Raw genomic sequence first — 17,073 nt, 5'->3', positions numbered from 1 at the left:
CAAAACTTGCGGTGCAGCAGTCCAAAGTAAAATCACTAAAATACTGAACTCTGAGGAAAAGCAAATCGGAAAGACCTTAATCATGGTAAAAAGTCAAATGACAAAACACATCAAAAACGAATGGACAACAACTGTCATATTCCTGACTTGGTACAGGCATTTTCAAATGTTGAAAATGGTAGATTAAACAATATCATGATATAATTTTAATCATTTTAAAAACGAATAACTAATAGTATAAAGACATTTTATAGACAAAGTACATATTAAGTAAACATGAAAGACAAGAACACTAAAAGCTAAGGCTCCGTGCAAAAGACCTTACTTTCAAAGTAATGTGTAAGCTTTTCAAATTACTTGGATTCAATATAATTGAATTTGATGCGACTGCCATACAAGTAAGATGTTTAACTAGCTTTTAAACCAGATATAATCTACCATTTTCTACATAAGTAAATGCCTGTACCAAGTCAGGGGTATGACAGTTGTTATTCATTCGTTTGATGTGTTTGAGCTTCTGATTTTAACAATTTGAGTGTCTGACGTCAGAAAATTTTATACGTCACATACATTTGTCGTTCAATATGCATACAAACGATTTTAAAATTTTACATAGGCAATGTTAGCATACGGGGTTAAAAAATCAAAAGTATGTAAGAATAAATTTCAGAAATAGACCGAGATTTAAACTAGTCCAAAAGTTATAGGAAGAAAGATAAGAAGTTAGCAATATCCTTTAACTCTACTTTCCGCTATATAGATGATGTTCTTTCACTAAACAATTCAAAATTTGGTGACTATGTGGAACGCATCTATCCAATCGAACTAGAGATAAAGGATACTACAGATACAGTTAAGTCGGCTTCATATCTTGACTTACATCTAGAAATTGACAATGAGGGTCGGTTGAAAACAAAACTTTACGACAAAAGAGATGATTTCAGCTTTCCAATTGTGAACTTTCCATTTCTAAGTAGCAACATTCCAGCAGCACCTGCATACGGGGTATATATCTCCCAATTGATACGATATTCCCGTGCTTGCATTTCCTATCATGATTTTCTTGATAGAGGTTTGCTGCTCACGGGGAAGCTATTAAACCAAGAGTTCCAAATGGTGAAGTTGAAATCATCCCTTCGTAAATTTTACGGACGCCATCACGAGTTGGTTGACCGTTATGGAATAACCGTTTCACAAATGATATCGGATATGTTCCTTACGTCGTAACTACAATCCCCTTCCCTTTCATGAATATGACCTACCGAATTAGACTATTTACCGGATTTGTAATCACTTAAGCAACACGACGGGTGCCACATGTGGAGCAGGATCTGCTTACCCTTCCGGAGCACCTGAGATCACACCTAGTTTTTGGTGGGGTTCGTGTTGTTTATTCTTTAGTTTTCTATGTTGTGTCGTGTGTACTATTGTTTTTCTGTTTGTCTTTTTTATTTTTAGCCATGGCGTTGTCAGTTTGTTTTAGATTTATGAGTTTGACTGTCCCTTTGGTATCTTTCGTCCCTCTTTTATATATAGAATTTATAAGAATCCACAAATAGTTAATTCCACTACTCGATTGAATGATTTTGACGTTTGTAGTTCAACGTATATAGTAATTCATAATAGAAATATAGAGTCACGTTATAACAACAAAAGAAATACAAAAAGTCGCATATACAAAACAAACCACGTCAATAAATAAATTTATCTTCATACTATATAAAAACGTGGTATGTCGAATAGGGGCTTGACAAAGTAACCCAACCTTCAATACCGTTTGCATTTAGTACCTATACTCATATTGGTTTATACATACAAAAAAAATGCAAACACTACCAACTTTTTAGCTTTAAATGTATTATATGAATTTAGTTCATTCGTTCATCAACAATTTCTCCGTCTGTTGAAACCTTTAAGATTTTCCCTCAGCACTGTGTTGTTTTTTAAAGGAATGTTAAACCACTACTAACCATGTATTAGAATAAGCCCCGCCTACTAACATACTGTGGTATATACACGGTCTCTAAGCAGTTGATTTTAACCAATCATATTCCTAGAAATGAATTTGAGGTAAGATAAAGTTAAATATGCCTTCTTACTAGAACTTGACATTGACGTTTGACTGAGAACATAATCTTACGTCATCGACAAGATGACTATAGTCTCCCAATTTTGAAATTTCCATCTCTATGCACTTACATGCCAACAACGTCTGCATATGTAGTGTAACAAGTTAACACGCTATTCTAGAACTTACATTTATTGACGTGATTTCCTTCATAGAGGGTCTCTGATAACTAGGAAGCTATCAAACTGAAAATTCTCAGATTTCTTCAAATATTTTCCGGCCGTCATGAATGTTGGTTGACCATTATGTATTATCTGCTTCACTGATTACGACCTATATGTTTAACGACTCATGGAACAAGATATGCTTCTTATTCGGGAGCATTTGAAATAACCACTTGTTTATGGAGTTGTTCATGTTGCCCATTCTATGTTGTGTTTTGTATACTTTTGTTTGTATTTGGTCGTTTTTAGAGCTGGCGTTGTCAGTTTGTCATCAACATCTAAGTTTGAAAATCACTTTGGGATAAATCCCGCCTCTCTTGTATCTCTAATAGCAGTTTACCCTTCGTGGAATTTAATAGCTGAACTTTTTCTTTTAGTCTTTTCAATTCACCATTTAGTTGATCACATACACATGTGTGTGTCTTCCTTTGTTGCTCAATGCTCTTCCCATGTGCATCAACTGAAATATTTTCATTTATCAATACCACGCTTATGTTTTCTAATTGTCTTGAAAGTCTTAAAATGTCTCCATGAAACGTATTTTTATAATAATACAAAAAGTACGTTGTTTTATTAAATGGACAGTTCATATACAAGAAGACTGACGGGGAAAAAAGTAAATATAATCTACTCCAAAACATTTTCATAAGTTTTACTAGGATCTACCATAAACATTATGACAGAGGGGCGAAAGGTACCAGAGGAACAGTCAATCTCAAAAATAAATCGACAATAACCTGACAACGCCATCGTTTAAATGAAAATAGTACACAAGAAACAACAAAGAAAACTAAGAACTGAGAAACACGAAACCCACCCAAAAAATTGGCGATGATCTCAGGTGCTCAGGAAGGATCCTGCTCCACATTAGACACCCGTTGTGTTGTTCATGTTGTGAGCAGCAACCCTATTGCAAGGAAATCATGATTGGAAGTACAAGCGCAGGAATATCGTATCTGTAAGAAGATACATACTCAGTATGCAGGCGCTGCTGTAATGTTGCTACATAGAAATGGAAAGTTCACAGTTTGGGAGCTGAAATCATCTCGTTTGTCGTAAAGGTTTTTTTAACCGACCATTACTGTAAATTTCTAGATGTAAGTCAACAAATAATGCAGAATGTGTCTGTTTATCTCTAGGATAGATGCGTTCAACAAAGTCACCAATTCTTGAATTATTTAGTGAGAGAAAATCATTTATTTAGCGGAAAGCAAATTTAAAAGATATTGGTAAATTTTTATGTTTCATCCCATGAAGATCCTGTATGTAAGTCAGTCTCATAATGATCAAGAAACAAGTCGGCAAGAAGAGATGCACAATTGGTTCCCATTGGAATGCCGACAGTCTTTTGATAAATACGTCCTTCCAGCGTAACAAATATGTTGTCAACCAAGAAATCAAGCATCTTGATAATGTCATTCTTATGCATTTTTAATCAATATGGGTATCAATTTTTTTCCAAATTTTGAAGTGTTGGATTAATTATGAGAATTGAGAAAGAAGGCATAATGAAGTTATTTATGAAACAAAATCATACACATATTTAATAAACTAAAAGCACATTCATGAACATACCTTTAAATTATTAACCAGCCATGTCTTTATCACATAGCAAATACATAAGGGGCATAATGACAAAGAATGCTTTTTGAAAGTACATATAAACGTTTCCGAAACTTAATGTTTGTACCTGTTTGAATGTCAAATACCAATTTGATATTGTGTTATTATCATCTGAAATAAACAGATGTGGATCCAAACTGGTTCTATTGAAACTGATGAGGTTATTTGAATGAATTGTAATTGACATGCTTATTAAATGTGAATTGTATATCCCAAACACTGGCCATAATTGCAAACCATGTGACATATTCAGTTTATTTCCGACGTAAATATTCTGATTTTCTGACATGAGTATGAACCTTGAACTTTGAAGTCCCATGGTGATATGTCCTTGAACCCATTCTGGTGTTTGTTTGAAAACACTGACATCAATCTTTGACGATATTTCATCTGTTACCTCTAGACAAATTCCAAATGGATGTTTACATCTAAAAGCCTTTACTGTTAACATTTGATTATCATAAACGTCTTTTACCAGATATTCAACAGTTGATGCCAGTCCAAATTCAAACAATAGCGTGCCATTGTCATTTATATTTGGATGAAATAGATTTAGTTTGAAAATAACATCAATGTAATCCGTATAACCAGTGAAACATCGGTTCCCATAAGCCAATCTATAATGACTTGACGAAAGGAAAGCAAGTTCATTTATATTTCTCCTCTGTCGTAGTGTGTAAACATCTTTATCTGTTTTAATTGTGTCTTTGTTATCTAAAATAAGAAAAATAGAACAAAATCATATTACATTCATATCAGACAATGCATTGTCGACACACATGACGAAAATCATGAACAGTGTTCAACCCTCAAGCAGGTTAATGTTTTAAAACTATCAAGCAAAATCAATGTAAAAAACATGTGTGACATTTGCTTTAGCACTGTTAGCATAACCTGAAATACTGTAAACCAGCTTATTTTCGCGAGCGATTTATTTTCGCGTCTTTCCCGAGTAGAAAAATAACGCGAATATAAATTGTCGCGAATATGTTAAACTTGGATCTTTTCTTATTAAACCACAACAAGTAAATTACAAAATCGCGAAATTAAATAGCCTCGAAGTGGAGTAGAAAGGGTAAAACGCGAAATAAAGTATCCGCGGAAAATAAATTGGTTTATAGTATGCTATTTGAGTAATTTTCGGACATTTTTGGTCATATGCTTGTTGGAACAACGTTTCAAACGTCTTTTGTCAAGTGTTTAAATGTCATTTCTTTGTTAGATATTTTTGTATTTGATATATTTACAATGGTTGATATGTTTTTAAAAAATGCCTTTGAATTATGCATAGTTATAAGGAGTTCAAAAATTTCTAAATTTGAATGATCTGAACAAAATTTACTATACAGAAGAAAAACCAACAAAAGAATATTTGAATTGCAATATTATTGAATATATCATTAATTTTATGAATACAGAAGATACAGTTAAATATGCCTCCTAATTAGAAATTGACATTGATGGTTGGCTGAGAACAAAACTTTACAACAACGAAATAATGATTAAAGCCTGCTAATTTTATAATTGCCATCTCTTTGTAGTAACCTAACAACAACCTCTACAATTATAGTGCATATCTCCCATTTAACACGATATTCTAGAGCTTACATTTACTGACGTGATTTCCTTCATAGAGGGTATCTAATAACTAGGAAGCTATCAAACTAAGGACTCGGAGTTGTGAGCTTTAAGTGATCTCTTCAAATATCTTAAGAACGTCATGACTGTTGGTTGACCATTACGAATTTAATATCTGCTTCACAGATAACGACCTACATATTTAACGACTCATGGATTAAGATCTGCTTCCTATTCGGGAGCATCTGAAATAACCACTTGTTTATGGAGTTGTTCATGTTGCCCATTCTATGTTGTGTTTTGTATACTATTGTTTGTATTTGGTCGTGTTTAGAGCTGGCGTTGTCAGTTTGTCATCGACATCTGAATGTGAAAATCCCTTTGGGACATTTCTCGCCTCTCTTGTGTCTCTAATAGTTGCTTACCCTTCGTGGAATTTAATAGCTGAACTTCTTCTTTAAGTCTTTTCAATTCACCATTTAGTTGATCACATATACATGTTGGTGTCTTCCTTTGTTGCTTAATACTCTTCCCATATACATCAACTGAAACATGTTCATTCATCAATAACACGCTTATGTTTTCTCCATGAAACGGGATAGAGTAACGTAAATGTTCTAAAAACAAATGAAATACTATATCTAAAAACAGTATGTCGATGATAATTTGTATGATGAATTGGTTTTGAACATTTTGAACACATATTTACCCATAAACTACAAAGGGACAAACAATTGTAAATAACATTGAAACAGCAAAACAATTGCCAAAACTAAAATAGACAAATAAAATTTCACAAATAATGCAGAATGGGTAAAGTTCATAATAGTTATCAAAGCAATAAAAACAACCACAACAAATAATGGGTTTGGACTCATGTGTTTCAGACGGTTCAATAGGTCCGAATCCACTAGCTTCTCTTGTCGAAATACATTGTTGAGTCACATTCAGTAGTAAGGCAAATTTCAATATTTTTTGGCCAATATTTATGATCTAACCATAAAAAAAGATTCCAGTCGATTTCAAAAGGTCATTAGATCTGCCTTTGTAAATAGATTAGGTTATAGTATTAAATATATTCTTTATAAATCATTTCATATTTACATCAAATTCAGCATCTACTATTTTACGGATTCCTGTATAGCAGGAGACACTTGCCCATTTGATACACCCTTTCTCGCTACTGTAGTTCATGTCATTCCCTTTAACCTTGAAATAATGGCAGTTGAACATCGTAAAAGTAATGATGCCTTAATTATCCAACTTTTTACAAACGGTGAAGAAATGTGCTTTTGTGTTAAAATTACAGATAAATTTATCAGGTAAATTTCTTAAACTAAATCACACTTTGGTGTAATCAAACTGCTTCCTAGTTTATTTCGGTGTCTTGCTTTGAAAATGTATACAGCAAAAACAACGCGCATCTCAACTTATTTTCTAAACTTTGTTCGGTTCCATCTATATTTTATCTTAAGCTTTTTTTACAACTTTAGATTAATTTGAGAATGATTGACCTCAACTTCTGTCATCTTTATAGTCTTTCGATTCTGTAATAAATTAAATCAAACACTTTCTATTTGTCAATCATACCGCATCTACTAATTTTAATATTGATCGTAATGAATGAACAGAGGTTTTTTTTAACGTCACACGATTGAGCAGAGGGTATGTTATTGCTGGGCAATAGGGAAGTTGACTATTGGAAAGTTGAAATCACCACATTTGTCATGAATTCTAGTTTGAATTCGTCCATCTGTACCAATATCGAGAAGATAATATATGATTTAAACCTTCTACTTTCGGTAGTATCCTATATTTCATATTCAATGGGATATGAGAGGTATAATCAATCAATGAAATGTGGATTGATGAGTGACAGAACATTCCCAATATCAAATTAAAGAACTTTGTATGATGTTTCGTTATGACTTTGGAGAGATTCTGTATCAACTCGTATTAATATGGGTACACAAATAAGTCAGGCAGCTTAGGTGCACTATAAGTACCCATTGAAATACCGAATGTTTGCTAACATACCAATCCACTATACTGAAAAAAAACAGCATAAGTATCTTTTGTGCATTGTTAATGTGAATCAGTCTCGTTTCTCCACAAAGTTAGATATTTCATGAACTAAAAATGAAATCGTCTAAACATTTCGCTTTTTTATAGCTTTGTCTGCTCGAAAAACAAAATATTTTTCGTGAAGAGATCATAGATAAGCCCAAGCATTGGACTTCTCGAAAGGAAAAGACAGCTTTGTATTTAAGGAATGACTGTAATATTTTTTCTGTCTATGAAGAAATTACATAAAAGATGTGGTGCACACTGAATAAGCCGCTGAAAAACGTTAATGACGTATTGGTCACATGACAAAATTATGTCTATGAGCTGATATTCAAAATAACGTCAGCCAATCAGAAAACGCGTTAACTCCAAAATTAAATTATTTGTTGATATCGTAGATTTTAAATGTGCAACATGATGCATGGCCGAACGGCTTTTAGACTCCTTAAAATTATCACGTTAACCAATTATGTCTTTATGTGTTGATCAACCAATGTTTACAAATGTAACAGAACTGAAAACAACTATCATAGAAGTGAGAGGTTGAGCTAGAACAAAAGCAAACGGGAACGTTGGATTTAAAAGACTTATTTGGTTTATTTACCTGATTTATTTGCTGATAGAGAAATTCCATCAAAGTCGTCTTTTGTAACAAAGGTCATCGTAGTTATCGACATTATAAGAATAATGAAAGGTATTAACACAATAGTCAGCTTTATTTTGTCTTGATAAACCTCGTCATCCACCAGGACGGGCATATATTTCTGGTTTTCAATATTCTTAATGTCATCAGAACCTTTATTGATATCATCATCGCTTGAATCGTCCATTGGTGTATCTGCTGGATCTTCTATAATGCTACAATGTATGTGCAGGTATGTTGGAATTAGTTGCCTTAGTTAACATTATTAAGAATTTCAAAATTAATGTAAAAAATAAGTAGCTTTAAGATTAGAGAAGTAATACATAAGCCACTAATATATTATACCGACAACTTACCTGCATCCTAGCTCTTTCGCTACTTATACTTTGCATTGTTTTATATTACATGCAACATCTAGTAAACGCCAACATTGGTGTTAATAAACTCATAGATCTATACCAGGATAGAAATTTTGTATTTTCGCAGACTCGAGGTATGTCTACAAAAGACTCATCAGTGACGTTCGAATGAAAAAAAGTTAAAAGGTTCAAATAAAGTACGAAGTTGGAGCATTGTGGACCTGTAATTCTTCGGAAATATGAAAGAAGTATATCAAAAAATGGTAATATGATAATACTTAAATAATACACAGAACACACGAATGTTAAGTTCGAACACAATAAATGTTACTCAACAAACCATAGATTCTACATATACAAAGACCTAGCATGGAGATTTAAAATTATTCCAAATTATTTTATTGATGCTGTATTTAAACATTGTTTGTACAGTGCTTGCATTTAATAAAGGTCATCTTTACTTTTGTTTTTCAAAGTCTGAACAACAGTTCCAACCTCGTGTTTACCATTGTCTTATCATTTATTAAGCGGTATCATCCTTTACAATGCAATTGCCAATTGTTACAACCAGTAGGTTATACTTTAAGAATTTTGGATCCTCAATGCTCTTTAACTTTGTACTTGTATGGCTTTATAAATATTTTGATATGAGCGTCACTGATGAGTCTTATGAAGACGAAACACGCGTCTGGCGTACTGAATTATAATCCTGGTACCTTTTTTTCTTTAAATAAAAACCTGGATGAAATTTGTCTCCTTCCTATCATGAATATGACCTACCGAGTTAAGATTTTTTACCGGATTTGTTTTAACATAAGCAACACTCCGGGTGCCACATGTGGAGCAGGATCTGCTTACCCTTCCGGAGCACATGAGATCACTCCTAGTTTTTGACGGGGTTCGTGTTGATTATTCTTTAGTTTTCTATAGTTTTCTATGTTGTGTCATGTGTACTATTGTTTGTCTGTTTGTCTTTTTCATTTTTATCCATGGCGTTGTCAGTTTATTTTCGATTTATGAGTTTGACTGTTTTTCTGGTATCTTTTTGGGGCGTGATGCTCTTCAAGTCAGTAGTTCATTTGGCATTTTAGTCTTTTTGTAAACAAATGCCCGGCTGTCGTACAAGATTATATAAAAATCTTTGGTATTTCTAATATAATGATACGAATAATGAACAATGTCTAGCTTAATCTTATATATATATTTATAACTTACAAACAAGGAGTTGTTATTCTTCTAATAAATTATGTTATCGTACATAATCAATTCTATTTTTAAATCATTTTATTACGTGATAAAATATCAAATATGTGTATGAAAATTTTAATAAACATTAATAAAATTTCGAAAATAATCAATTTTATTACTTACAACCAAATAGAAGTATGACATTTGGACGAAATAATTTTGAATATATCATTAATCTGTAAAAATGTCAGACTAATAAATCTCATAAAACATACTTAGCTACATAAGGCACCATAAAACATACTTAGCTACATAAGGCATCATGAAACATACTTAGCTACATAAGGCATCATTAAACATACTTAGCTACATAAGGCATCATAAAACATACTTAGCTACATAAGGCATCATAAAACATACTTAGCTACAAAAGGCATCATAAAACATACTTAGCTACATAAGGCATCATAAAACATACTTAGCTACATAAGGCATCATAAAACATACTTAGCTACATAAGGCATCATAAAACATACTTAGCTACATAAGGCATCATAAAACATACTTAGCTACAAAAGGCATCATAAAACATACTTAGCTACATAAGGCATCATAAAACATACTTGTCCACAAAAGGCATCATAAAACATACTTAGCTACATAAGAGCCAGACGAAACAAATACAGCATGATAAGAAATGTGCTTGTACACAAAAGGCATCATAAAACATACTTAGCTACATAAGAGCCAGACGAACAAATACAGCATGATAAGAAATGTGCTTGTACACAAAAGGCATCATAAAACATACTTAGCTACATAAGGCATCATAAAACATACACAGCTACATAAGAGCCGACGAAACAAATACAGCATGATAAGTAATGTGCTTGTCCACAAAAGGCATCATAAAACATACTTAGCTACATAAGAGTCCGACGAAACAAATACAGCATGATAAGTAATGTGCTTGTACACAAAAGGCATCATAAAACATACTTAGCTACATAACAAGAGTCCGACGAAACAAATACAGCATGATAAGTAATAAATCATAATGTTTTAGTAAAGTACTGTAATCCTTTAGGGAAGAAGGAAACTATACATGTAACAAATTTCAGTATTAGATAACAACGCGGGATTTCGTGGTGAATACTGGTGCAGGTCATTAAGGGTCAATTTAAATAAACCTTAAAAAATAATTCTCTCAAGATAAAGTTGTCAATCATACAAACAAATGAAAGAAATGGAAAAAGTTGTTGTCCATTCGATGTGTTTTATCTTTTGATTTTGCCATTTGATAAGGGACTTTCCGTTTTGAAAAATTCCTCGGAATTCAGTATTTTTTTATTTACTTTTTTATCCTATCATGGTTTCCTTGATAGAGCTGCTCACAAGGATTATATTAAACCAAGATTTCAAAATGGTAAAGTTGAAATCATCCCTTTGTAAAGTTTATGGACGCCATATTGAGTAAGTTGATTGTTATGGAATATCCGTTTCACAGATGACATCGGATATGGTCCTGGTGTCGAAACTACAATTCCGTTCCCTTTTCACGAATATGACGTACCGAAGACTATTTACCATGTTTGACAAACATGAGCAAATCCATGGGTGCCACATGTGGAGCAGGATTTGCTTACTCTTGTTGCGCACCTGAGATCACTCTAGTGGGGTTCGTGTTGCTAAGTCTTTAGTTTTCTATGTTGTGTCTTGTGTAGTATTATTTGTGTTTGTCTTTAATCTTTTTTAGCCATAGCGTTGTCAGTTTATTTTCGATCTATCAGTTTGACTGTTCCTGTTGTATATTTCGTCACTCTTGTTAGTGCTTGTTGAATTTCTTACTGAGTTTTGAAATTAATATCTGGTTTAGTAACTATTTGCTTGTATTTCTTTTTGAGTTGAAAGGAAAGTTTAAAAAGTTGTTCAATAAAATTGATTAAAAAGAAATCATCATTCCGAAATAAGAAATTTTCGAGCTAATGAGAGTCTATAACATAGTTCAATAAGAAACAAAATGTTTTATAAATCAAGAAATCTAAATTAAAAATGCATTAATCCTTTAATATACATATTGAATAATATTTGAAAGTTTAAGCAATGTTTAAGTTCATTTGAATTTGAAATTTAAATTTACATGTATATCTTGTGCCGTTTCACTCTTTCTTTCTCTTCTACTATTTTTTTCGTATTTTGAATGAAATGTTTGATCTTTTAAACGTTGAATTATTTAACCTAGTTTGAAAATGAAAATTTAAAAATATTATTACGATGATAAAAAGAAAAATATGTATTCAACTTGAACCTTTCTAAAACAAACAAAACTAGTTGTAAATCAAGTCAATTATCAATTAGTGGTCAATGTACATTTATATAGAATGTGTGCACTTCAAATGTATTGATAAACCTGCTCTGACAACATAAACAAAGTCTAATATGACTATTGTATAATTTAAAGACATCATTAATATAATAAACTTGTTGATTTATTTAAAAAGGATATCAGTTTGACATTTTCGTAAAATGGTAACCGGTATGTTGTGTTTTGTGAACTATTATTTGTCTATTTGTCTTTTTCGTTTTCAGTTTATTTTCGACTTATATGCGTATGAATATCTCTTTTAATGCTTAGATTATATCTTCTACAACACCACAGTCTTTTGGTGGAGAGAAATGAGCGCTCTTCAACTAATTGGATCGCTCAACAATCACTACAAGCCTGTGGCAAGCGAGAAGCCTGTCTTCAATAATTGTTTGTTTTATTTTCATGTTATTATAGGTGTAGCTAGCTATAACACCAGGTTTAACCCCCTTTTTCTAAATAAGAAAATGTCTGTACCAAGTCAGGAATCTGACAGGTATTATCCAGTCATTTGATGTGTTCAAGCTTTTAATATTGCCTTTCAGTGTAGAATTTTCCGCAGAGTTTGGTATTTTTGTTATGATATGTTTTATGTTACATAATATATATAAGAATGTGTAGAACCCCAGCTTTTGTTCGGGTTCGTGTCACTAATTACATAAACCTTTTGTTTTCTATGATATGTTTTAGTACTGTTGTTTGTCTGTTTGTCATTTCTAATGTTTTAGCCATTTTGTGTTCAGTGCTATAACACGGGATTAACTGTAGCTAACGGTAGACTCGGAAGTGATACGAATGGTAAATTCACGTTTTGTAACAGTAAAGGGACTAGTGTCAACGATTATCTGCTTCTGTCTCCGAACAATTATGGTATTATTAGTGATTTTGAAGTTCTAGAAATGAATGAGTTCTCGGATCATATGCCTTTATTTTTTGAACTTAACTTTTCCACTATATATCAAAAGAGAACAAATACTACAACACGCAATTACATTAAATGGGAAACAAGTAAAAATGATGAATATGCCCAAATGTTTCAACCTCATAGAGAAACACTATTGTCAGTTGTAAATGATATCACTTTAGATGTCGACATACATAACGCCGTAAGAGAGATAACTCGTATTATTTATGATAGCGCTTTCAAAGTGTTTGGACACTCAGTTTCTATTAATAAAAACATAGATCGCCAAAATCGTCCGAATAATGAATGGTTCGATGAAAATTGCAAAAACGCCCGAAAAAAAATTCATGTCACAAGAAACTTTTTTCTACGTCACCGAACGGAAGCAAACAGGAGTGAATACGTTATTGCTAGAAATTCTTACAATAAAGTGAAACGAAAAGCTCAGTACAATTTTAAGAGGAAAAAAGGTTTGGAACTTTGTAGTATTGCAAAAACGAATCCAAAGAAATTTTGGTCAACCTTACAGCCAAAAAACAAATCAAAGTGTGTAGCGGACAACGAAGCACTGTTTAGTTATTTTGAAAATGTTCTTGGTATGAACCCACCCGAACTATCTGATACAGTGTTAGATCTTTTAAACAACACTTATTTTGATGGTGTAAATATAGACTTATTAGATACAGACATCTCCGAAGACTAAATTATCAAAGCACTAAAGAGACTTAAATTCGGGAAAAGTGCAGGTAACGACGAAATTATAGGTGAGATGTTTTCGTCATGTCCTTCATTTTACGCACCTATTTTAAAAACTTTGTTCAACTCGATATTTGCTATCGGAGTATATCCAGAAAATTGGACTGAATGTTTAGTTATTCCTGTTCCTAAAAGTGGTGATCTTACGAGTCCAATTAATTATAGACCTATACTATTAGTAAGCATCCTGTCAAAGTTGTTTACTAGTATTCTAACTGATCGTTTGTTATCGTGGTCTCAGGACGAAAAGCATATAATAGACAACCAATTTGGATTCCAGCCAGGACGGTCTACTGTTGACGCTATATTTACACTACATGGAATAATTTCACATACTCTTAAGCATAAATTAGAATTGTACTGTGGCTTCGTACACTTCCGAAGGGCGTTTGATAAGGTGGACAGAAGAATTTTGATATACAAACTTCTCAAATCTGGAGTTAGCAGTAGATTCGTACCAATGGTAAATTCTATTTATTCATCTGTGCGTTTACGTGTGCGGTCTGGTGGAGTACTATCATAGGCTTTTGATAACCACCTTGGTGTAAAACAAGGCGAGCCGTTATCTCCCTTACTTTTCTTATTTTTTATAAATGACATTATTCAAGATATCTCCACTGATGTAAACGTAGATGTCATATCTTAGAATGGAATTCTTATATATTTAATACTTTTTGCTGACGACACCGTTTTATTTGGAAAAACACCGACTGTTCTGCAACACTTATTTGATAAACTTTTACTTTACTGCAATAAATGGAATATCGAAGTAAACGCTGATAAAACCAAAGTAGTGGTATTTAGAAATGGATTTAGACCAGTAGACACTAATTTTTACTATGATAACAAGGAACTGCAAGTTGTTAATTCATATGTGTACCTTGGTGTATTATTACATTACAACGGAAAGATTTAACATACTCAAAAACGTTTAGCACAACAAGGATCTAGAGCCATGTCATCTTTAATGAACTCTCTCAAACAATTCTTTATCACTCCAGAAGAACAGATGTTTCTTTTCGACAGTATGGTCGGATCCGTCTTAGGCTATGCATCAGACATATGGGGTTTCTATCGTGCTAAGGGACTACATCAAAAGTTCAATGTAGGATAAAAAACTTAATTCACATAGTTTTTTTAATGACCCCCCTACCCCCCTCTTAACTTAATTTGGGAAAAATTGATTGACCCATATGGATATATGTAAAATCGATGTAGGATAATCAAAACTTGCAGCAAGTTTAACCCCCCACCCCCAAACTATTTGAATTAAGTTTTTTATCCTTCATTGATCTTTTGATGTCGTCCCTAAAGATATCGAACTTATTCATAATCGTTTTTGTAGATTTGTGTTAAAATTGGGTTGAAATGTACCAACATGTTTTTTATATGGCGAACTTGGCCATTTACCTCTTTTTATTGTTAGAAAACAAAAAATATTGAAATATTGGTTACATATTATTACAAATAAACCCAAAGTTGTATATGATGTGTATAATCTCTTGTATGACGATGCTATCAATGGTTATGTAAACTGGGCCTCAAATATACGAGATATATTATATGATCTTGGGTTAAACTATGTATGGCTAAACCAAGATGCTACTACAATATGTATAAATACTATTAAAACTCGTATCAAAGATCAATACTTGCAGAATTGGTCAACTACTATTCAGGATTGTAGTAAACTGTCATTTTATTGTAGATTTAAATTAACTTTTAATATTGAAAAATATCTTTCTTATATCAATAATGTTAGTCTGTTAACAAAATTACGAAGTGGAACATTAAAGTTAAATATTGAAGTAGGTCGTTATAATAATATTCCTAGAGAAAATCGTTTATGTGAATGTTTTAAAATGTGTGTTATTGAAGATGAATATCATTTTGTTCTTGTTTGTCCAGCTTATAGATCTGTACGAACACAATTTTTACCAAAGTATTATTGTTCTTGGCCTAATGATCGAAAACTATTAAATATACTGCAAGCTTCTAGTCTCTTACGATTAAATTATGTAATTATGTAAAAGCTGCATGGAATATACGATCAAATATAGTCTCATAACTTTATATGTCATGTCATTGTATTATACTATTGTTCTCTGCTGTCTATTCATGTTTTATATTATGTAATATATGTTGTTAATTTTGCCATAGCATGTCTATGCTTCCGCAATAAAGATTCATTCATTCATTCAATCAGTTTATTTTTCACGAATGAGAGTGAATGTGTCTTTGATGTCGGTCGCCTCTCCTTTTGGAAACTGTGTATTTGATTGTAAATCATGAAAAATTTCGTTAGTAATTTTAGGATATCAAAGACGACCCATCACGCCATCACAAGTTAATAAATTGGGTTCCTAAATCAAAAAGTCATTAAAACGTAGGACAGGGAACCCTGGACTTTTTCTATTATTGCATGATTTAATATAAATATTTGAATTGATATTCTAACTTTTCAACATTTCCCACGCAATACACCCACACATTTGTTGTCTTTTTTTTTTTTACACTGAACAATAATTTACAGGATGACAAATAGTGCGTGTTTCAAATTGGACAATGATAATTTGTACAGGATGTAGAAAGGAAATTGTAACAAAAGCCTACTCATCTTTGTATAAAATTATACGGTTGTCTTTTGTTAAGGTGAAATACAATTTAACAAATATACTATGTTGGTTTTTTTTGGTTTCAATCGACTTTATAACAATCTTGCACAATTCTTTTTTGCTTTTTAAGGATGTTTTATTCATAAAGCTGATGATTGATAAAGATATTAATCTAGACACAGGGCATGGAGATTACGAACTATCATTCTTTCTTTTCATTTGAATGTTCACAATCTACACAGTTAAGTAACATAAGTAACATTGGTTGTTGGCGTTTAACGATACTTTCAGCATGTTGCTGATTGATTGGTGGTATTTAACATTACATTCAGCACGTTGATGATTGGTTGTTGGCGTATATTTCTGAACGAAAATTTCTCTCACAGTTATTATTTGCGATGCAACTGTATTTCAATAATTAAATTGAGAATGGAAATGGGGAATGTGTCAAATAGACAACAACCCGACCATAGAAATAAACAACAGCAGAAGGTCACCAAAAGGTTCGACTCAAATCTTAATTTAGAAGGATTGTCAGTTCTAATTATAAAGGTCGCTGAAACTCCGACTATCACCTCCAAAAAACCCTGGCCTATACCCAAATCGTGATGAAAGTAGCGTTAAACGCCAACAACCAATCATCAACGTGCTGAATGTAATGTTAAATACCATCAATCAATCAT

The 17,073-nt window shown here is 32.4% G+C and overlaps 1 protein-coding gene across 1 annotated transcript; it reads right to left on the bottom strand.

The window, feature by feature from the left end:
* Window positions 1-3,818: 3,818 nt before the first annotated feature.
* Window positions 3,819-9,843, bottom strand: LOC139518725 (uncharacterized). The gene is made up of 4 exons (XM_071310223.1): window positions 9,778-9,843; window positions 8,165-8,418; window positions 5,919-6,110; window positions 3,819-4,629 (listed from the first exon to the last, which is right to left on the bottom strand). The coding sequence occupies exons 2-4, from the start codon at window positions 8,388-8,390 to the stop codon at window positions 3,878-3,880; spliced, it is 1,170 nt and encodes a 389-aa protein (XP_071166324.1). The 5' UTR covers window positions 8,391-8,418; window positions 9,778-9,843; the 3' UTR covers window positions 3,819-3,877.
* Between the last annotated feature and the right edge of the window lie 7,230 nt (window positions 9,844-17,073).

This window comes from Mytilus edulis, chromosome 4, assembly GCF_963676685.1.
Source record: "Mytilus edulis chromosome 4, xbMytEdul2.2, whole genome shotgun sequence".
NCBI classification, from domain to species: domain Eukaryota; kingdom Metazoa; phylum Mollusca; class Bivalvia; order Mytilida; family Mytilidae; genus Mytilus; species Mytilus edulis.
This window is presented reverse-complemented; position numbering and strand designations above follow the sequence as displayed.

Excerpts from the sequence above, each read along its gene's own strand:
- LOC139518725 (XM_071310223.1), bottom strand. The coding sequence starts at position 8,390 with ATGGACGATTCAAGCGATGATGATATCAATAAAGGTTCTGATGACATT. Across the intron at positions 6,111-8,164 it reads TCTATCAGCAAATAAATCAG|AACATTTACGTTACTCTATC; the intron begins GTAAATAAACCA and ends ATTTGTTTTTAG. Across the intron at positions 4,630-5,918 it reads GCTATTAAATTCCACGAAGG|ATAACAAAGACACAATTAAA; the intron begins GTAAGCAACTAT and ends TTCTTATTTTAG.